Genomic DNA, 22,991 nt, shown 5'->3' with positions numbered 1-22,991 from the left:
TGGGCTGGAGCTTTGCCTGACCTAAAGGGAGCTCAGTCAGTGACACCAACAAGTGCCTGGATGATGCAAGGAAGGGACAAAGCTCATCTGGCCACGGCTGTTTGTCCAGGGGATTATGCTGGTGGCTTCATTTAACTCCAAAATATTCTGATAATGCACCTGGCTCCAAACTGCAAAGCCACAGGAGAGGTGCAGCTCTGCTCTGAGTGTGTCCTACAGGTGCCCATTTGTGTGTTTGAGGGAGGTTGGAGTGTTTCATAGTGAAGAAATTCCTCCAGTATTCTGAGGCCACAAAGGTGAGCAAAAACCCCACAGAAACCCACCAAAAACCCCATATAAACCCACCAAAATCCCACATAAACCCCACCAAAAAACCCATATACCCACCAAAAACCCCATATAAACCCTACCAAAAAACCCCACATAAACCCCACCAAAAAACCCCACATAAACCCCCACCAAAAAACCCCATATAAACCCCACCAAAACCCCACAGAAACCCACCAAAAACCCCATATAAACCCTAACAAAAAACCCCATATAAACCCACCAAAACCCCACACAAACCCTCCAAAAACCCCACATAAACCCCACCAAAAAACCCCATATAAACCCCCACCAAAAAACCCCATATAAACCCCACCAAAACCCCATATAAACCCACCAAAATCCCACATAAATCCCACCAAAAACCCCATATAAACCCACCAAAACCCCACACAAACCCACCAAAACCCCACACAAACCCTCCAAAAACCCCACATAAACCCCCACCAAAAACCCCATATAAACCCTACCAAAAAACCCCACATAAACCCACCAAAATCCCACATAAACCCCCACCAAAAACTCCATATAAACTCTACCAAAAAACCCCACATAAACCCACCAAAATCCCACATAAACCCCACCAAAAACCCCACATAAACCCCACCAAAAACCCCACTCCAGGCTCCTTTAGTCTCTCCCAAATTGTGGTTCAGACAAATCCTTGTATTTCCAACTTTTCAACAGTCTCAAGCAGATTCTTGACCTTTTTACTCTTGGGACATACAGACGTTTTTACTCTCGTGGACAGAGAATGATGAAAATAAGAGGATTTGTCTCCTTCTCAGCACGTTTGCTCTGTTGGTTATTTCTGTCCAGAACAGTGAATTCCCAAAGTTTTATCTCCCTCTACCGGTGGCTTTTTGTGCTCTCCCCACACAGGACAAACCCAGAATTAATTCCATCTTCTGCCATGGAATGGTGACTGCTGCTTCAACAGGAAGCACATGGCAAACAGAAGATAAGCTTAAATTTAAAGTTGTAATTATAAAGTGTGTATTTATAGTTATAAGGCTGGAAGTGGAGGGTTTAAAGTTTCATTTTAGGTAATAAAAGTTCTGTTTTCAGCCTGTTTTTTTTCAGTGGAGGGGATTGGGAAAGGGAGGGCAGGTGAGGGAAATACGAAATACCCATGGATATTTAAATGGCTGGTACAGGGTTTTTCTTACTTTTATTCTCCTTTACATGACAAATACATTTTTACTGCTGGGTGACTCAGCTTTCTTGGAGCTGGCTGGAAAACACATCCAAGTCTGAGCTGCTTCAGGTCACTCTTCAAATTGTTTTCCTGCTTTGGAAACCCCCCTTTTCCATTTCCCACCACAACTTATTCATGATTATCCATCACATGCTCGTGAAGGGGTTGCAGAGATGGGAGCAGCCAACTTAGAAACCCAAAAATCATGGCTGGGCTGGGAATGAACACCTTGGGAGAGATCAAACAGGACCCAGGTCCAAGTGCAGAGGAATTCCCAGGCTGGCACGTGGAGGCTGAGCTCTCCCCAGGCTCCAGGGGGAAGCCAGGACCTGAACTCACCCCTCTGGAGTTTACACCAAGCTTAATCCATTAAGCTGCTTATTTTCTGCTGCCTCATTCATAACACATCCTCTAAAGCCAAAGGAAAACACCATGTAGGGGCAGGGAATAAAATAAAAGAGGCTGATTGCATTTAAGAATTTAAATCATTTTATTGCTTTACCTGCCATTAGGACAATCTATAACAAAAGGAATATAATATAATATATTAGCACATACAGTAAATCAGACTTATAGAGTCAGGTAACAATACAAAAATGGTCCTCTGGTTGACTATAGCTTCCTAGGGCAATAGACTTCATCAATTTGCTGAAGATAGACTAGCAAAAAATTACTTCTAAAGCCCTGAATGTTAGCTAAGGCAAAACTATGCCAATTGTGGTTTCAAACATATTGAAATTGCACACAAAGGTAAAGCTATAACTGTGTTTAATATTTAACTCAGACTTAGCTGATTTATCTTAAAATCTTGTAGGTAAAACTACAAAAGGGAGTAAACAGCAAGCTAAAAAGATGCAGTAGTGAAACTTGATTAGAAAGCCTTATATAAAAAAAATGTGCATTTTTTTTTTGTGGAGCTCTAACTGGTTTACACAGTTTTTGGTGCTTTAATGTAACACAAAACACATATGAAGAAAAAAACCTGCAGAGTCAAAACTTAAGAAAAAAGTTTTACCAAAAAAAAAAAAAAAGGAGGAAAAAAGAAGAACCAAAAAAAGGTAGCATTTACTTATTCCTTAAGGACTCTGGCAGAAATCCTCTATTCAACATCTCTTGAATAGAGAACTCAAACCACAAGCATTGCAATCCCCTTCCTGGGATTTTAGTTTCAGAAATACCCTGAAACCTTTTGTAAAGGCTTGATACCTTCAGTATTATTCTGCATGAATTAGCAGACTCTTCCTGATTCTGTCCATGCCTGGAAAAACGTTGGACTTGCATCCACTCCACCTCAGAAAGGAAATAAAACAAGGGCTCCATCGTTAAAGTAGTTGCACAACAAATGCCAAACTGCTTGCTGTCACTCCCAAATACAAACCTATGCTACTTGATATAAATTACAGTTTAAAGGAAACCTTAAAAATTGCCTACAATTATTGAACCGTGGAATTCAGTAAAAACTTCTGGGAAGTCTTGGTGAGCACAGAGTAATGGAACACAAAGCTGGGAAATACTGAAATACATTTAAGACTCCGCAACAGATTGAACTTGGGGGGGAAAAAAAAAAAAAGGATTAAATAAGTGTGGTGGAAATTCCATAAGCAAGAAAAGAGAATGCACCTTTTGGCTTTGAACTAGATTTATAGTGAGCCATTTTTAAAATGATGAACTGACAGCTCTAAAAACTTAAAACAACTGAGTGTTGCAGGAAAGTTCAAACATTCAGTTTTTTGCCTCACATTCTCTACTAATAATGGAGCTCTACAGACCAGCAATCTTGTCACCTGCAACTGATACTGGCCAAAACACTCAGCTTTTATTTTCCCTGGTAACAAAGGGTCACTTGAACTGATGGTGATTTTTTAAAAGTCAACTGAGGATTAACAGAACAATTCACAGGGAAAATCAAATGTTTGCTTTCGACTTCTACGCCAATCTAAGCACTCAAACAGTACTAACAGCTGGACAGCTGCACCATTCTTACACCAATCTATGTACTACAGACCACAGTCAGGCATTTCATGGAGCATTTGGTTCTTGCCACTTGGAACAGGAAGAGTTTTAAATGGCAAATCTATGGCTGGAGAAAGAACAAGTGGAAAAGATCAGTTGCGGCAAGTCAGCAAATGGATCACCAGCTGAAGTAGTTCACCAGGACTATTAACCTGGAAAGCTTTTGATTTACACTTGACAAGAACAGAACTAAGCAATCTTAAACCAGCAGACACAGGAACAATGATACTGGTAAATTCCAGCTGTGGCTTTCTTAGCAGCTGATGCCTCACGATTGAACCTAGGATTACAGTACCCAGAAAATGAAAACGAAACCCAGGAAACCCCAAGCCCCAAGAAGCTCAATTACAAGGGTAGCTCTCATGTGAAAAGAAATACAGCAGGTGATGACCACAGCCTAAAAATCTGTCCAATAATTTGAGAAACACCTTTAAAAGAACTTTTTCCCCCCCTTTACTGTCACCTCCTCACTCTATGGCAATGGCGTGGTGCCAGGAGGTCTCTGAGCACTGGCCTGAGTTGGACACTGGTGCACAGAGAGAAGCAAACGTCTCCACTGAACTTTTTCTATTAATTTAATGGGACAGAGAGCACAGAAATAATATGCTCTAAATTAATGACAGTGCCATGATAAGCAGTTTATTTTTTTCCCTTTTTTTTTCTTTTTTTCTTTTTTTTTTTTTCTTTTTTTTTGTTTTTTTTTTTGTTGTTTTTAACCGGACAGGAAGCTGCAAATGCCAGTGGCGATGTGGCTGTGCACAAGGGGAAGGAAGCAGTCTGCATTCGTGAAGCATGGCTTGGACAGGGAGGAAGGTTTCAGACAGACAGTGATACAAAACTGTTGTACTGCTGGATGTTCCTCTTGAGGATATCCGAGCAGGGGCCCAGCACGCGCTCGAACCGGGGCCGGTCCAGCTTCACACATTTCAAGGGGCCACGAGCCACGACGGTGGCAGCACGAGGACGGTTCATCAGCAGAGCAATCTCACCTGGGACAGCAGAAACAGACAGCAGAGTTAGCAATCAGTGGGAAAAAGAGGCAGAGAAATGACCCTTCTCTGTGCTATTCACATTTTTTGAAAAATTCCTTCGCCTGGGATTTTTCTCCTGGGAAGCTGAGAAGCCTCAGAGAAAAATGGAAACAATTCTGATCTCATTTGCTTCTCCTGTGTTGTGCTCATATGGAATGTGTTTGGAGATTGTTTCATTGGTTTTTGTTTTCACTCTTTGGCCAATCAGTGCCAAGCTGTGTCAGGACTCTGCAGAGAGTCACAAGTTTTTATTATTATCTTTTTAGCCTTCTGTAAGTATCCTTTCTGTATTCTTTAGTATAGTTTAGTTGATTTCACACAGAATCAGCTGCTTTGCACAAATAACTGTTAGGATGCCTCAGTTCAAAAGCCACTCCACAGTCCTTGCACAGTTCACCCAACTGTAAGAACAACTGCTCCTCTCCTCTCTAAGCATTAAACATCTTGAACATTTACATATCTACAGCATTCTTTAATTATTATAGCATCATAAAATAATAAATTAACCTTCTGAGAACATGGACTCAGATTCATCATTCCTCCCTGCCATGGGAGGACCTGCAAATATATGTATTTATATGTATATACTTGTATATATATGTGTGTAATATATATATAACCTGCAATAACAACATTCTCCACTTGAAATTGCAGAGAAGGTAATTCAGGCTTTAGCACTGCTCAGAACAAGTACCTAAGTAATTACAATAAAAGCAACTGTGAAGGTAGTTTAAAAAAACCTACTTATGGATTGTTATTAAAAAGCCTGTTCACATTCAAGTCTCTCTGAAAAAAGCCTAAAAAATTTTCAATATGTGTCTCTTTGAGGACAGGTCATATTTCAATCCACAGTGTAATTTTCCTAGCCAACAAATAGTTATTTTTCTAATAGTACTGCTCAATTCTGGTGTTTCTAGGAAACTCAGGACAACAAGAGCATGGTTTTGAAGTAAACAAACAAATAAAACATTCATGCACCAGACAGAAGCCTTTGACCCATTGCTGGCCAGAATCAAAACTCTGACTTTGTCATGGGGCTGTGGAAAAGGAGCATTTTGAAGTCCCACTGGATCCCATTTCTTAAGTTTTGCCCAAACATGCCAAAAGCTTTGTTTCAACTGCTGAACAACATGTTTGGAAATGAAGTTTTCAACAAGCCTCTGTTATCAGAAACAGAAACAACCCCTAACATTCCTACAACAAGCATGGAAGAAACCAGAGCAGCAACTCTGGGGTTTTGTTTGCTTGGTTTTGGACTTGAGTTCTTTCCACGCTCAGGACTGAGAAACGAACTCGGTGTTCCTTGGAGAACACTTGCCTGCATTATCAGAAGGGATGTTCCAAAGAAATGAGGAAAACTTTTCCTCTGTGCCCAATTAAAACTCCTGAACTCAGCAGCCTCCAAAAGAGAGGCTTGCTAAAGAATGAGGGTCTAAGGGAGAGTTAAATCCCTGAAGGAAAGGTGTCAAAGTCACCTAACACAATGACTGTGACAATATTTAGTTTCAGAGTGGGAAACTCAAGAGAACACAGAGGGAATTATTAGAAAATATGAAATGAGACAGAATGAAGTCTAGTCCTAGATCCTGAGCCAAGCAGGCCTTTGGGCAGAGCCCATGCACTCAAGCCCATCCCAATTCAGGCCTTGCAACAGAGGATTTGCTGCTTACATCATCTACAGAGCTGAAAACCTGGACAACCAAAAGGTTTGAGCAAGAGGAAAGAGAGGAACTACCCAAAACATGAGAAAACTGTTAGGAGTTTTGAGAGGGAGAGGGCTGTGTTCAACCATTGAAGAGCAGGTTCTGACCAGGTTCCTGTCTGACCTGGAGAACAGAAGACCAAGGAAGGAATTTTCTTATTTTACTGCTGTCTTCAGCTGTGTAATGAGTGACTACAAAGACAAACCCAGGCTGCACAGGGAAAGACAGAGAGAAAGCAACAGGCTGCAGAACAGGAAATTCTTGTCAGGCACGAAGGAAAGAACCTCTGCACAACAAGGCTGGTTAGACAGAGAATGATCCCCCAGAGAGGCTGTGGGATCTCCATCCCTGGAGACACAGCAAACTCAACTGGACACAGCCCTGAGGAATACAATGTCATTTAAAAATTTAGCTCTGCTCAGGGCAGGGAGGTCAGGCCAAATATTCTTTTACAGTAAAGCAGTGTGGAACAATCACATCCTGTGTGCACACCTGAGTGCCAAGTGACTGATACTCACCCAACACTGAGAGCAACCACAGGAGCCCAAAACAGTAATTAAGCAAATCCATCTCATCTCCACATTGACACAGCACAGACAAAATGGTGACAGTGGTGTCTGCAGCCACAGTTGTCACAACATAACTCACCAAAGTAATCAGAAGGTCCCAGTCTGCCCACTTCAACAAATTCCTCATTTTCTGACCGGCGCTGTAACACTGCAGCTGTGCCCTTCAATAAACGACAGCAGTCAAACAACTGCAATTTCCAGCATCACTCCAAACATGAATTTCACACAGAATCAGCTGCTTTGCACAAATAACTGTTAGGATGCCTCAGTTCAAAAGCCACTTCACAGTCCACCTAACTGCAATTCAAGAACAACTGCTCCTCTCCTCTCTAAGCATTAAACATCTTGAACATTTACATATCTACAGCAGTGACTTCTTCCTGGTTTTCCTCAGAACAGTACATATATTATAGTGTGACTAGCAAAAAGCCAGAAAAACCACAAACCACCAGACAGAACACTAGTAAGGCATTACCAGCTATCTAGAACAGGTCTCTGCTCTCAGAAAGATAAACTGCTTTCAGTCAGAAACTTGTTACTTTTTTCCTGGAAGTACCATTTGTGAAAACAGCAAAATTAAATCCAAGTTACTGCATGTTCAGCAAGATGATGTTTCTTTAGTGACTCTCTGGAAGTACATTCTTATGTTTTGTTCTTCTCCAAGTGCCTGCTTAGGGACACAACCAAAAAACAGTCAAGTTCTGAGCTCGTAATTTTGAGCTTGCTTACCTCCAAGATAATGAAGAACTCATCTCCTGGCTCTCCCTGGACCACAATCTTCTGCCCATCCTCAAACTGTACCGGTTCCAAGGCATCAGCCACAGTGAGACGCTCCCACTTGTCCAGAGATTCTGCAGAGTTTAGAGTTCATTACTGGAGTGTCTTCCCAAGGCACAAATTACACCTTTTGCTCTGTATTTATACAGAGGTCAGTGTATTTCTGCCTGCATTTGTGCAGCAGTGATCAAGACCTGAATTAGAGCTGTTTTGGATTGATGCAGAGAAGCAGTTGTGATGAGTTACCACAACAGCCTGTAATCATCATAATGCTGGGTTAACAGCTTCATTACAATGTGCCAACTGATTCCACTCCAGAACAAAAATCTGCTCACTTACCCAATATAGATACTTTACTAAGGAATTTCTCATACATATTTCTCTTTCTCAAAGTATTTCCCTATAAAAAAAAAAAAGGAAAGGACACAAAGTAAGTTTTCTGTCTACTCTAAAACTCCAGACACAAACAAATTTAACCAGACACACAGTGTTCTGTCTCACAGACCCCAAACCCACAAGATGAAATGTTTTGAAATTGAGTTCTCTCAGTAATATTCCAGTTGAGCAACATTCCTAAAGTACTCAGCAGTTACTGCAGCCTTATTTCACCCTCATCTCAGTTTAATACTGGCATTGTTTTGCTCACTAATGCAAGATTCCCCCTTGCCCTGTGCCTGAGAGATGCACGTTGAGTAATCAGCTTTCTGATTACTGAAGAGACAGCAGGATTTGAAATAAATAACTCCAGCAAAGGACAGGCAGAAGGACAGACACCCAGGATACATAACCCCCAAAGCATAAATCCAGGTTTTGAGGGCTACTTGCCATCAGGATCCTTCTGTAGCTGTCCCTGTCAATGCCCCACAACTTGACGTTGGTCTTGGCTTTGACGGTGGCAGCTCGGGGGGTGCCGTAGATGAGGGCGAGCTCTCCAAAGCTGCCACCCTCACCCACGCTGGTGGCCCACTCACTGTTCACATAAACCTGCAAGGCAGAGCATGGTCAGACACCCCTCAGCTTCCTGCTGCCCTCTACTCCCTTGGGAGTACAAGGGAATTCTCACATCTCTACTAAGGTTGATCATTTCAGGGTTTTATCAACGTTCCCAACCCCAGCACAATTTGAATTTTTGTTGACAAAGGGATTCTCTTCTACATCTCATTCACAGGCTCTACACACAGACTCCTGAGAAACAACACCTCAACAAGGTGTGTCAGCTATGAATGAGCTGGGCTAGAAAATAAAAGTCTGGTTGTTCTTAAAGCCTGCCCCACACTTCAACTCCACCCTGCATGCTTAACACATTTGTATTGTGTCCAAATAATTCGTTTTTAAACTCAGTCTGTGCAGACAGACTGAGCTCTTAAGGGGCAAAACAAACTTCTGCAAGTAAGAACTTAAAATGAGCAAAGCTGCTAAAGGCAGGGTCTGTAGAAGAGGCCTATAAATATCAGAGTATTCTTCTTCTAGGAATGAACAGATCATTAATAAACTACCAGGAATGCTTACATCCATTTCTCCTTGATCAACAACATAGAAGTTATCACCTTCATCACCTAAAGAAGAGGAAAAAAAAATTGAATATACACTAAACTGAATATACAAAGGAAGTTGGCATCTCTGCCAAATTTGATGTTTAGACTCCAACATGGTTGGCAAATTTTTGCACAGTTTGCAGGGTGAAACATCACATTTTGCTGATTCCACACTCCTCTCAGCCCCATGAAAGGGGACATCTACTGGTGCCCAGGAGATCAGCAGCAATGCCAGGATTACTGGAAAGGCCAACCAGATCCATAAATTGACACAACATTTCTAGAGTCATCAAGGGACAATATTCCCAACAGATAATCTCTGCAAGGAAGCCTCATCCTCCTCCAGTGCCTCTGACTCCTCACTTCAGTATGAAGTGCTTCAGGGAACACAAGGAATTGTGTGGCTGCAGTGAGCCTGCTTTAATATGAAAAACTAAACACAAACTAAGAGCCCTAGGCCAGCTGCCATCCCCAAATGCCTGCCCAGAGCACACAGTGTCACTTGCCTTGCTGGATGACAGTCTCTCCTGCGATGTAAGTGACGGGGAACATCGCATCGAAGATGTCACTGAAGGAGAGGACACCAAAATCAGCCAGAAACCTGCACAACTCCACACATCTGTACCCCTAAGCCATCCCCACTGCTCCTGGAGCTCTGTGTGTCCCACTGACCACTGCAGATTTGTGACACATTTAGCTCTTCTGAACTCTGCCCTTCCACAAAGCTTAACCCCACCAAGACTTCCTCCTACCTCCTCTCATTATCATCAAGATGGGTAAACAGCACATTCTTCTCAATTGCTTTTGCCAAAGCAGCCATGGTTTTATAATCTTTTGGAATAACCTAGGAGAGGATCAGAGAAAGCAAATGGTTAATTTTTCTCATGAAAAATTTCTGCATTTCCCATGGTAAATAAACAACTTAAATTGCTACAAAACACTGGCTGAGTTTTTCCATTTTCTTTCAAGCACTATAAATACAACCCCAAATATAGTAAATGTTTACAGACAGTTTGAACACAAGGAAAATATAATCTTGTATTATTTTATGCAACCGAAAAGCATAATTCCATGCTCAGTTTGTAAGCTTTTTTTGCAGGAGGACAAATATCTGTTCAACCTGTGTTTTCCTGGGAACAGCAGCAAGCCTGCTCTGCCATTAGGCCAAATGTTGTTGCAGCTGCCAAATAACTGGAAGCACATTCTATATATCTAAATATATGCACATCTAAATATACATGACTTCAAAGGGAACAGGTCTAAGTAATGCATGAATGGTTTAATTGCATGATGGGTTATTTTGTCCTCCAGTTAAACAACCACACACACAGGTCTGCTTTTTACAGCAATTAGGAATTAACAGGCTCCAGGAGCTTGGTGCTATTTAATGCCCTGGACAGAAGGTGGGTTCAGATAAACCCTTGGATTGTGGGTGGAATTTTGAGCAAGGTTGAAGAGCCAGAGCACCTTTCTAACATAAGAGGCAGCATCCTCTTCTGTGTAGACTTCTGCACTGATGGCCCCACGTCGTGATCGGTATTTAACCACAGGGTTCAGGGGGGGAGGAGGGGAGATCTCGTCCTCCCGGGAGTCAGAGCGAGAACCAGACTTCAGCTGATTCAACAACTGCTTTGTTTCCTCCTAAACAGGAAGGAAGACATGTTTGTGTCACATAATCCAAAGGGGGGGGGGAAAGAAAAAAAAAGCAGTGATGTCTCATGTTCCAGTCCAGCCTGCCAGCACCAGGGAGCTTCCTGTGTACCATTATTCCCACATGAAGGCAAACAGGAGACTGCAGCATCTGAGATCAAAGCCCTTTCACAAACACGTGGTGGATGTGCCTTTCATTCCTACCACTCACATCACAATGGTGTTTATTTTATTGAGTTATTCTTCATTTATTCAACTATTGGTGTGAACAAGTTGATTCTGGTTTCTGCCAGTGTGTTCAACAGGTGATGAGGAGATTCCTCAAATGCTGAAGGCATTTCCCCAGCTGCAAACCCCCAGTTCCTCCCCTCAGCTGCGAGGTGTTAAAGCCTTTTTGGAGTTGAAAGACAGAGAAGCAATTCCTCAGAAATCCATGCTACATGAGAAGCTTTTGAAAGAGGTTGAGTCATGGACCAACTTGATACTCATTAACCAGCATTTATTTTGGGAGAAAGAAACATGAACACTGCTTTCAAAAGAGCTGGAGGAAGGATGCTGGAGGCCAAAGTGGGATTTTTTTATGCAAACCACATGCAAACCTTGCATAAGGTTACTTGTTTTCCTCATTTCCTTCAGTTACTTATTGTGTTGGAGTGATACTGTAGAAGAGCAGGGTACTTACAATAACACAAATTCTAACTACCTTGCCACACAGAAATTTGATTCTTCAGAAGATTCACCTCAATCAACTAAAATCAGATTAAAACCAAACCAGCCAACCCTGGAGTCAGAGCACTGACATCACTACAGCTCAAATGACTTTCCCAGCGTTAGGAAACAGGGGTTTGGGACATTCTGGAAAAGAACAAGGACTCATCTGTTCTCCCAGAGCTCCAGCCCTTGTGAAAGCTGGGTTTGTCCCAGTGTCCTTGATCCCAGCTGGGCAGAGGCTCTGGGTAACAGCACCAGCCTGAGGGAAGGGCCATGGGATCCCCATTCCTGGGAGGTTCCACTGCCCCTCTCCCAGAGCCAAGGAGATCCACAGCCTCACATTTCACTTCCTGCTCTTTGCCCATTGATCAAATGGTGCCACATTTCCCAACCATGGGAGCAAAATGTATTTAAAACTCATTTCTGTCCTCTGATTTTAGAGGAAGGAGGCTCAACAGAGATGAAATTAAAAATAGCCTGAGCAGTAATAAGTGTTTGGTGCAAACTGCCTCACCATCAACCACAGAACATGTTTGTTCACATACAAAATACTTAAACCATTAAAAAAGACACTTTTTAAATAAGTGAACACCAGCTGCTGGGTTTTTTCCAGTATCACATAAAATATTCAATATTGTGATCAGAGATTGAAGCACTCAGCAGCATTCAGTGAGGGAGTTGTTATCAAAACACTCTTCAAGAGACTCCTCAGGGCAATGCCCCACTCAGGGAGAAGGAAACTGCATTAACACAAAAAAATATAAATGGTAACTTCTGTCTGACCCAAAATTTAATATTAACTTTTTTTTTTAGAATAGTAAGTATGGGATGGGCACAGAAACAAGTTACATATGGATAAAATAATGTATTAATTTAAAATAGATCAGTTACTCTAAACAGTCCATACACACATTCACCAATAAGATTCTCCCTGAGATAAATCATAGAATAGAACCATAGAATGAGGTCAAAAAAGACCTCCAAGATCAGCCCCAAACATCACTGTATCAACTAAACTATAAATCTCCAGATATTCATATTGCACTGACAGACAACCCTGTGCCACAACATCCTATAATCTCAGTTTCATCTTCAATACACACCTTTTACAATTTCTGACACTAACCCCCATTTATTACACCAATAGATCAGAGAACAATTACAGAAACAGGACCTAAAGAAAGGGTAGCAGTTGTTATTCCCAGATACCTTTGGATTTAGCCAGGGTTTGTGAGGAAAACTTGTGTGTTCAAGTCTAGAAGTTCCTCACATTAAACAAATCATGGATAAGGACACTCAGTTTGCTCTGTACTCATCACTATAAACATTCCCAGGATCTGAGAAAGATTTAAGGATAATTTATTTATTACATCCAAGTGTTGGCCTGGTCTTTCAGCTGATGAGGCAGTTCACAATTTTCAGTGTCAGTCATGAACTGCAAGCCTTATTTTTTCTGACAAATAACCAATGTTTTTTAATTCCATTTCAATTATTCCACGTAATACTGAAGTGATGACACTTCACATACTCAGATTTAGGTCTATCAGCTACTGAAGACCTTCACAATTTCAGAATTATGCACACTGTAAAACCTGCTAATTGTCATTGCACCAGATACAGTCTCAACTCCTTCTGATAATGAGTATTTCATTTATATCATATTTAAAAAACCCCAAACATTCAGAAGCTATAAAAGCATTTTTAAAAAAGCTCTGCCAGAAATTCACAACTGCACAGGATATCCTCCTAAAGTAGCTTGTTTTGCAAAAGAAACACTGAGGAAAATGGGAAAATATTCAGATATCTGGGCAGGGCAGGTGGTGGGGAACAGGGGCAGTGACTACATGTCCATCACACTTCCTAATTCCAGCTCTCTGTAAAGCCTGATGTGCACATAACTGCATCACACAGAGTATTTCAATGCACTTATTCCAGAGGACAGGCATGCCCACGAGCCAGGATTCACCTGGCAGGCTGCAATAATGATCTCTGCATTCAACTTCCAGAGCTCCAGCTGCACTACACAGCCCAGCCCAGCACTGAAGAGCTATTACAGCTTTTAGCAGGTATTGCTATTACCACACATGTTTGCACAGCAAGGAGAACAGAGGCCTTAGCACACCACAAACAGATCAAATAAACCATTTATACAATCAATGAGTAGTAATTAGATTCATCTAACAGCTTTCATAACCCAGAGGAGGACATTTGAATTCCTACAGTAGCTGTAACCATCTTGGAGGCAGCAATTTTAATGTTTCTGAACAGAAATTCTAAAGCATGTTTAAATTTCTTCAACATATTTTAATAACATGACAGTGAATCAGCTCTGTTTGTGTGCAGTGCAAGAGATGACTTGTCAAGAGAATGAGAGAGAAAATAGCAAGCTCACTTCAGTCTTCAATGGTGCTCCTTCAAAAATCAATCTTATTAAAAAAACCTCGGGTTGAGATTCACTCAGAGAGAGGAAAATTCAGCAAGCACATTGAAAAGTTGCTCTGCTTTATCACAGGTGTAACAGACATGATTTGGGAAGTGCAGCAGAGTGAGCTTCAGGCACTTTTGCTGTAGCAGAGCTGAGGGCTGGGGTGGAGCTGGTGAATAACATGACTGAGCATTGGTGCTCTCCAGCCAGGGATGTCAGGAGTTGCCTGCCCAGCACAGGATGCTCACTGCTCTGTTCCTGAGAGCTGGCCAGGTACCCCAGCCCCTGGGGACCCTGAGAGCTGGGCAGGGACCACAGCACCTGGGGATCCTGAGAGCTGGGCAGGGACCACAGCACCTGGGGACCCTGAGAGCTGGGCAGGGACCACAGCACCTGGGGACCCTGAGAGCTGGCCAGGTACCCCAGCCCCTGGGGACCCTGAGAGCTGGGCAGGTACCCCAGCCCCTGGGGACCCTGAGAGCTGGGCAGGGACCCCAGCCCCTGGGGACCCTGAGAGCTGGGCAGGTACCACAGCACCTGGGGATCCTGAGAGCTGGGCAGGGACCACAGCCCCTGGGGACCCTGAGAGCTGGGCAGGTACCCCAGCATCCGGGGACCCTGAGAGCTGGGCAGGGACCACAGCACCTGGGGATCCTGAGAGCTGGGTAGATATCACAACACCTGGGGATCCTGAGAGCTGGGCAGGTACCACAGCACCTGGGGATCCTGAGAGCTGGGTAGATATCACAACACCTGGGGACCCTGAGAGCTGGGCAGGTACCACAGCACCTGGGGACCCTGAGAGCTGGGCAGGTACCACAACACCCGGGGACCCTGAGAGCTGGGCAGGTACCCCAGCCCCTGGGGACCCTGAGAGCTGGGCAGGGACCACAGCCCCTGGGGACCCTGAGAGCTGGGCAGGGACCACAGCACCTGGGGACCCTGAGAGCTGGGCAGGGACCACAGCACCCGGGGACCCTGAGAGCTGGGCAGGTACCACAGCATCTGGGGATCCTGAGAGCTGGGCAGGGACCACAGCACCTGGGGACCCTGAGAGCTGGGCAGGGACCACAGCACCCGGGGACCCTGAGAGCTGGGCAGGGACCACAGCACCTGGGGACCCTGAGAGCTGGGCAGGTACCCCAGCCCCTGGGGACCCTGAGAGCTGGGCAGGTACCACAGCACCTGGGGATCCTGAGAGCTGGGCAGGGACCCCAGCCCCTGGGGACCCTGAGAGCTGGGCAGGGACCCCAGCATCCGGGGACCCTGAGAGCTGGGCAGGGACCACAGCACCTGGGGATCCTGAGAGCTGGGCAGGTACCCCAGCACCTGGGGATCCTGAGATTTGGGCAGGTACCACAGCACCCAGGGACCCTGAGAGCTGGGCAGGTACCACAGCCCCTGGGGACCCTGAGAGCTGGGCAGGTACCCCAGCATCCGGGGACCCTGAGAGCTGGGCAGGGACCACAGCCCCTGGGGACTCTGAGAGCTGGGCAGGCACCACAGCCCCTGGGGATCCTGAGAGCTGGGCAGGGACCACAACACCTGGGGACCCTGAGAGCTGGGCAGGTACCACAGCCCCTGGGGACCCTGAGAGCTGGGCAGGTACCCCAGCCCCTGGGGAAACTCAGCCCAGCCCAGCTGAGTGGGGAAACCACCCAGAGGAAGCTGCAGCAACTTTTAAATCAAAGGAGGCAACAAAAAAAATGCTCCACTTTCACTTGTAGCTACAGCTGCACTAGAGGGCACTTGGAAACCATGAGAAAAGACCCTGACCAAAATTGTGAGAGCAATTTGAGGGGAAAAGACATTACCTAACCAGTTTTGTTTTCAGCTTCAGTGTAGGCTAAGTACACAAAGAGCCAATGTGCACCAGGATAAAATCATCAACTTATTCCATTCCAACATTCATGTCATTAAATTCAGAGCTGGACTTGTTAACTTGTTAAAAAATAAATTAAGTTCCCAAATACTGCGTGTTGATCATAAATCCACTGCACAAAAGCACCCAAATAATCCCATTTTACATCCCCACATATGGACTGGTTTAGGATTTATGCTAAGCACAGTAATGTGGTTTACTTGGTAAAATTTTGTGTATAGATACCTGTGGTGATGCTTTAAGATTCCCAGCCTAGCAGTACCTCAAAACTCAAGAATCCAAGGAGGGGAAGGAGTCATTGTAACAAGCAGGGACAAGGGATTTTTAAGAACCTCATTATTCACTGGTTTGTTGCTGATACACACAACCAAAGTCAGAGCTCTTAATTTCATAAGCAAAATGTTCCCCAAATAAATAAGGAGTTATAGCAGGTAGCCTGCACCCCTTGGTCATTTTCTAGTATTTATCTTGAACACTTCCATTAAAATACAATTTCCATCAGACATATTTGTGATTTCCAATGTTAATTTCCTTCTTCTTTATAGCAGCAATTAGTAACTCACTAGGAAAAAAAAGATAAATATTTAAGTGCCCTATATAAGTACTGAGAGCAGCACCTGCAAACAAGTTCTGCACAAGGTCACAGCTGCATTATTTACTAATTCCATGTCCTGAGTACAGTTGCATCCAACCTTTCCTCTGCACAAGCCTTTAATCTTCCCATTTCCACTGCAACTCCTTTTCCTACCTGCTTAGTGATCAATAGACACAATTAACAGGTCAGAAGAGTGTGAAATCACTGTTTCAACTCTGAATGCTTTCCATTCCCAAGATCCCAGAATGCTTCCAGCAACAACAAAAGCACCAAAGGGAGCTCAGGGCAAACACAAGAGGGACAGCAATACTGAACTCCCAAGAGAAGGCACAAACAGGCTTGCTCTTCCAGAGATCTGCAATGCAAATATTTCATTTATCTTCACTAGGCCTGGATAATACCACTGGCACCACTTCTGTGCTCTGCCCACATTACTGGAAATCAATATAAGAATCCAAATGCCCTCAGCAGCATCCAGCAAGGTCAGCCTCCAGACACACCCATGTATGCTGTGCATCCTCCATGAGTAAGCACTGGGCTGGGATCACACCTGGGTAAGTCTCCTTGTCACCTCATGGTCTGTCCTATAGGCTTTGGTATGACAGAGGTGCACAAACTACTGGAAACAGGATCTGTTTTCCAAAAGCACCACTTCCAATTTCAAACAGTCAGCACAACTGGTGAAATCTGCAGCTCAGCCCCTAAATGACAAAGATACATTTCAATCTAATTTGTTCCAGCCTGTGTGTTTTTACCTTCTCCAGTCTCTCAAAGTACTCTCTGATGAATCCCATGGGTCGTTCAGGTCTCACTGTGCACAACTGCACAATGCAATCCTTCAGCAGCTGCTGGATGTTGTGTTTCTGGATGTAAAGCTCACACTCCCGAAGGCTCCGCTCCTCCTCGCTGCTGCTGCTGCTGGAAGCTGCCATGGCTGAAGGGAACAAAAAGAGAAGGTTAAATAATACATAACTACTGGAAACTACTTTGGAAACAAAGATGGTGCAGCCTAAAACAAAGTTATGCTGCATTATCTTACTGACACCACAGCAGAAAAACACCTTTACCTAGCAGAGCAGTAACTAAGCTAAAGAAAATGCTGGAAACTTATTTAGCACCTGGAAAGAAATCAGAAATCAAAACTCTGGGGGCTCTACAGCCACAGGCAGAAAAGGAAAAGCTGAGAAAGCTTCAGCAACTCAAGCCCTGTGAGAGCTCCAAGCCAGGGAAGATTCCACCTGAATTTCCTGCTGCTTGGACTGAGGGTTTTGTAGGACTGGAGGCTCCTGTCAGGAGCTGTGTGGGGTCATGGGGATGGACGAGGGCCAGGAGAGAGGTGGGTGGGAGCTGGAAATGTGAGAGGCCAGGCACGAGCAGCATTCGGAAGTGAAACATGCTCAGGTTGAAGGCAAAGCCAAAATGTCAGGGCAGGGTTTGCTATCGGAAGTTATGGATTACAGACATGGCTCCTAAAAAGCTCCTGTGTAATTGAAACCTGCTCATAGCTCATCACTTCTTTCATGGATACACTGCAATCCCAAAATACCTCTGCAACTGTAAATAATGAAGAGTACAGCTTTAAACTTCTGTTATGAGGCCAGGTTTTCTAAAGACTTCAGCTACGACACTTTCAAAAATGTTCTTAAGGAGATTTTTTCTCCCCTTTCAAGTTTGTACTGGGTTTCCACTCCAGATTTTGGGGCACAGGGGGGTTCTGTGAGAAGCTGCTGGCTGCTTCCTCCATGCCCAACAGAGCCAATGCCAGTCAGCTCCAACATGAAACTGCCACTGGCTGAGGCTGAGCCATCAGTGACAGTGACACAGCCTTTGGGACAATGGATCTAAGGAGGGAAGAGAAATGGCTACTTCAGCCAGACAGAGTGGGAATAAATGGGAACAACAGGGCAGGAGGTGCTCCAGGCCCTGGAGAATGGATCCCCTGGCAGCCTGTGATACAGCCCATGGTGAGGCAGCTGTGCCCTGCAGCCCAGGGAGCAGAGATCCACCTGCAGCCCCTGGAGATCCATGGGGGAGCAGAGATCCACCCACAGACCCTGGAGATCCATGGGGGGAGCAGAGATCCACCTGCAGCCCCTGGAGATCCATGGGGGAGCAGAGATCCACCTGCAGCCCCTGGAGATCCATGGGGGAGCAGAGATCCACCCACAGACCCTGGGGATCCATGGGGGAGCACAGATCCACCCAGAACCCCTGGAATCCACGGGGGAACAGAGATCCACCCAGAACCCCTGGAGATCCATGGGGGAGCAGAGATCCACCCACAGCCCCTGGAGATCCACAGGGGAGCACAGATCCATCCACAGCTCCTGGAGATCCAGGGGGGAGCACAGATCCACCCAGAACCCCTGGAGATCCATGGGGGGAGCAGAGATCCACTCAGAACCCCTAGAGATCCATGGGGGAGCAGAGATCCACCCACAGACCCTGGGGATCCATGGGGGAGCAGAGATCCACCCACAGACCCTGGGGATCCATGGGGGAGCAGAGATCCACCCAGAACCCCTGGAGATCCATGGGGGAGCAGAGATCCACCCACAGACCCTGGGGATCCATGGGGGAGCAGAGATCCACCCAGAACCCCTGGAGATCCATGGGGGAACAGAGATCCACCCAGAACCCCTGGAGATCCATGGGGGGACAGAGATCCACCCAGAACCCCTGGAGATCCATGGGGGAGTACAGATCCACCCAGAACCCCTGGAATCCACGGGGGAACAGAGATCCACCCAGAACCCCTGGAGATCCATGGGGGAGCACAGATCCACCCAGGACCCCTGGAGATCCATGGGGGAGCAGAGATCCATCCACAGCTCCTGGAGATCCATGGGGGAGCACAGATCCACCCCCAGCCCTGTGGAGGACCCCACACTGGAGCAGGGGAATGCACAGTGAGTTCCCCAGGAATCCTGTGCTGGGGTGGTTTTTTGGCAGGAGCATGGACCATGGAGAGCAGCCTGCAGGAAGGACTCACACTGGAGAAGTCCATGGAGGACTGTGTGCCACGGGGAAGGTGTGAGGACCTTCCCTGAGCAGGATGGAGCAGCAGAGACAGCGTGCAAGGAACTGACTGCAATCCCCATCCTCTGAGGGGAGGGGAGGCAGGGAACATCAGGAGTAAAGTTAAGGCTGGAAAGAAGGGAGAGGGCCAGGAAGATGTTTGTAAGATTTGGCTTTATTTCTCATTATCCTACTCAAATTTAATTAGTTTAATTTATTACCAATTTCCCCCAGTGGAGTCTGTTTTGCCCATGATGGCAAGGGCTGAGTGATCTCTCCCTTATCTCAGTCCAGGAACCTTTCCTTATATTTTCCTTCTGTTGTTGAGTTAAAGAGGGCAGTGATGGAGCAGTTTTGGTGGGTGCTTAACATCTAGCCTGGCTCAGCCCACCACAAGGTTTTAAAACCATTTTAAAATACATTTTTTACGTATACATGGAAATAGACACACATTTCATGTCATTTTTTTCATAAGAAAATTAACACTGTGAGAGTTAAAGAAACAGGAAAGAATTTCTTAGGGCATTTTTGGATGAAATATAAAGAAAGTTACCTGGTACAGGGAGTGTGGCAACAGCTTATTTATATGCAGTAAGATATGTTGATCCCGGGATCAGCTTTTGAAAGGGAAAAAACGGATTCAGTCAAAATAATTTTGAGAAATGACAAGTCACTGAAGTCACATCATGGGGTTTATCCTGCTGATGCAGCAGCAGGAAAACCCAGGGCACAGCGGCAACACAACAACGTGCCCCTACGAATTCTGCCGCTGGAGATTACAGAAGGCTTCGAGTTAATACGGAATTACCAACACTTCACCCAGGTGTCGTGACTGTCACACTTAATCCCTGCTCAAGGACACACACACACACACGTGTATTGTGCGTTGCATAAACACAAAGCGTGGCCTTCCCACGGGCTGACAAAGCGCCCAGAAGTTCTCCAGTCCCTCCTTTTGTTCTGCCAGCCCGCACGGTGAAGGTCAGCGCTAACGGAGCGGCTCCGTGAGGGGACACGGGCCACGCGAGAAGGGCAAGAGCGGGGCAGGAAATGCGGTATCACGGGCAAAATGAAAACTCCGCTATTTATTTCTACAAGCCATTTTTTCGGCACCATCCCAAAGCTTCCCCGAGCTGCCCAAGGCGTGGCTGCCCCGCCCAGCCCAGCCCCTCACGCAGAGCGGGGCTGCGGCCGCTTCAGACCCGGAGCCACCGGGGCGGCACCGAGCCGGTACCCCCGGGGCGGGGGACTCGGAGCCGCGGGGGCAAACCGGCCCAAAGCGCGGAAGCGCCGCCGGGCCCGGCCCCAGAGCCCGCGGGGCCCCCTCGGACACCGGCCCGAGAAGGCGCCGCTGCCCCCGCAGCAGCCCCGGAGCCGCGGCCCCGGCCCCGCTCCCTCAGCCGGGCCGGGCCGGCCCCGCCCCAAGGCCGCAGCCTCCCGCTCCGCGCGGTTCTCGCCGCCCCCAGCCCCGCCGCCGCCCCGGGGCCGCCCGGCCGCTACCCCCGCCCCGCTCACCTGCGGCGGCTCCGCCGGGACCCCCCGCCCGTCCCGGCCCGGCCGCGGCCTCGCTGCAGCGGCGGCACCGGAAACCGACCGGCCGGACGGGCCCCGCCCGCCCTGACGTCAATGCGCCTCGCTCTCGCCCGGGCCCGTCGCCGCGGTAACCTTAAAGGGGCAACGGTGGGCGCGGCGCGGGCATCGGCCGGGGAGCGGCGCGGAAGGAGCCTGCGGCTTTAAGGCGCGCAGGGCTGGCGGGAACGGGATGGGGGGGTGGGGTCCGCTAAGGGGTGCGGGATCCCCTGAGGGGAGCGGGAATGGCGAGAGGAGTGGGGAACCCTGAGGGGAACGGGAATGGCGGGAAGAGTGGGAAAAGCTGAGGGGCACGGGAATGGCGAGAGGAGCAGGATGCCGTGAGAGGAGAGGGAATAGCGAGATGGGAATGGGAAACCCTGAGGGGAGCGGGAATGGCGAGAGAAGCGGGTTCCCCTGAGGAGAGTGGGATCCGCCGGGGCATCAACTCCACACCGACGCGGCCGCAGCAGTCCCCGGTCTGGAAAGGCTTGGTTAAAAGATCAGACATTGTTATAGGTGGAGGAAAATAAATGATATTCAAGTTTGGCAAAGATTTCACTATAATCGATGTAAATCCACGTGGGAATTATTTCACGTGTCTTTATAGCTGAGATGAGCCCTTTGTCTCCATTCACTTTGTCTCCAAGCCATAAGAAATTATTTACATTGTTTCTATATCCAGGCTGTGCTGGCATGGGCAGAGTTTGGGGAGGAGAAGTGAGCCCTAAAAATGAACCCTGAACGGTGCATCTGCTGATCTTGCAACACAAAACATAACTCAGCTTTTACCTCTAATGTTATGTCATTTCAGCCAGCACTGACTTGTGCTTAACCCTCATGGGAAAATCACATAATGTACAATGAAAATTACTCTCAACAGCAACAGTTTAATGTATATTTTGATATAAGAAGATAGTGGTGTTTGTGCAGTGACACACAAGCCATCAGGAACTACCTGCTGAGGGGTTTCTTGTTTATTAGTTCTTCTTTTAAAGAAATAAAGGGTAATAACTTGGGTGTAGATCTTGGACCTGCAATTCTTACAGACCCAGTCCAGCTGGGCCAAAGATTTGAGCTGGACTCAAATCTTTGATAATTTCTATCTGATCTGGGTTAATTAGAACCCAGGGTCCAGGATTTTCTGACATTCTGCTCAAAGCTGGTACTTTTATGAAAAATATAAATAAGATGTAATTAATATTTGTGAAACAGTGTCAGAGTACAGCATCAAAATACCAAATTACTTGCTCACCTGGTTATAGAACAGTTCCTTCTGTAACTCAAAACTGCTGGAAGTTTCTGAACACCACAAAAAGTCATCTGCATTCCCACCTACACATTTCTTTCTCAGCTTTTTGCCTCCCCTTTTTTCTTTACGAGCTGCCTGCTAGTGTCACATCTCACTCCTTGTTTGGACAAGTCCCGGTGCTGTTTTGGGATAGATCCCATCTGGAACAAAGCTCTGCCCCTGTGTAAAACCCGTTCTGCAACGTCCTCTTTCTCAGGGAAACAAATATTCCCTTGTGCTTGATGCAATCCCTGCTGGAGTCCTGGAGCCAGGAGAAGGGGAACAGAACCAGCTTCCAGGAGGAGTTTTGTGAAGCCACTGGACACAGTGAGTGAGTCAGCACTGGGTATCTCTCAAAGTTAAATCTCCTACATCCCCACGTGTTAATTCTCACACTGCTAAAGACGTAAGGGAAATTAAAAACAAACAAAGCCCTCTTCCATTTGGTCTGGTCTGAATTAAAGTCAGATCCTGGTCTTAACCATCTCATTAAATATTCCTGAGTAAATAACTGGCATTACCGTCAGCACTATTCCCACAACTTTGATTTCAAACGTCTTCATGCATCAGTTTCTCATGGAGCAATCTGCTGCCCAGGGCTGTGGCTGCTGGAGAGCAAAGGAGAGCTCAGGGGGAGGGAAGGAGTGTGTGAGCCAAGGTGGGAAATAAGAGCACAGACGTCACCCAGCCCTGCTGT

At 46.2% G+C, this 22,991-nt stretch overlaps 1 protein-coding gene across 2 annotated transcripts; it reads right to left on the bottom strand.

The window, feature by feature from the left end:
- Positions 1-1,991: 1,991 nt before the first annotated feature.
- PRKAR1A (protein kinase cAMP-dependent type I regulatory subunit alpha) lies at positions 1,992-21,090 on the bottom strand. Of its 2 annotated transcripts, XM_071451270.1 has the most exons (12): positions 20,950-21,090; positions 19,988-20,051; positions 17,172-17,350; positions 10,621-10,794; positions 9,906-9,997; positions 9,660-9,721; positions 9,128-9,174; positions 8,444-8,602; positions 7,958-8,018; positions 7,571-7,692; positions 6,921-7,002; positions 1,992-4,527 (listed from the first exon to the last, which is right to left on the bottom strand). In XM_071451270.1, the coding sequence occupies exons 3-12, from the start codon at positions 17,346-17,348 to the stop codon at positions 4,355-4,357; spliced, it is 1,149 nt and encodes a 382-aa protein (XP_071307371.1). In that variant the 5' UTR covers positions 17,349-17,350; positions 19,988-20,051; positions 20,950-21,090; the 3' UTR covers positions 1,992-4,354. The 2 variants fall into 2 exon arrangements, with proteins under 2 accessions (XP_071307371.1, XP_071307372.1); XM_071451271.1 differs by lacking the exon at positions 19,988-20,051 and having other exon boundaries at positions 20,950-21,086.
- Positions 21,091-22,991: the final 1,901 nt, after the last annotated feature.

The sequence above is a fragment of the Agelaius tricolor genome, unplaced genomic scaffold (genome assembly GCF_023055355.1).
Source record: "Agelaius tricolor isolate 1412-34295 unplaced genomic scaffold, bAgeTri1.0.p SCAF_32, whole genome shotgun sequence".
NCBI classification, from domain to species: Eukaryota; Metazoa; Chordata; class Aves; order Passeriformes; family Icteridae; genus Agelaius; species Agelaius tricolor.
This window is presented reverse-complemented; position numbering and strand designations above follow the sequence as displayed.

Excerpts from the sequence above, each read along its gene's own strand:
- PRKAR1A (XM_071451270.1), bottom strand. The coding sequence starts at position 17,348 with ATGGCAGCTTCCAGCAGCAGCAGCAGCGAGGAGGAGCGGAGCCTTCGG. Across the intron at positions 10,795-17,171 it reads ACTTTGAGAGACTGGAGAAG|GAGGAAACAAAGCAGTTGTT; the intron begins GTAAAAACACAC and ends CTTCCTGTTTAG. Across the intron at positions 7,693-7,957 it reads TAGTAAAGTATCTATATTGG|AATCTCTGGACAAGTGGGAG; the intron begins GTAAGTGAGCAG and ends TAAACTCTGCAG.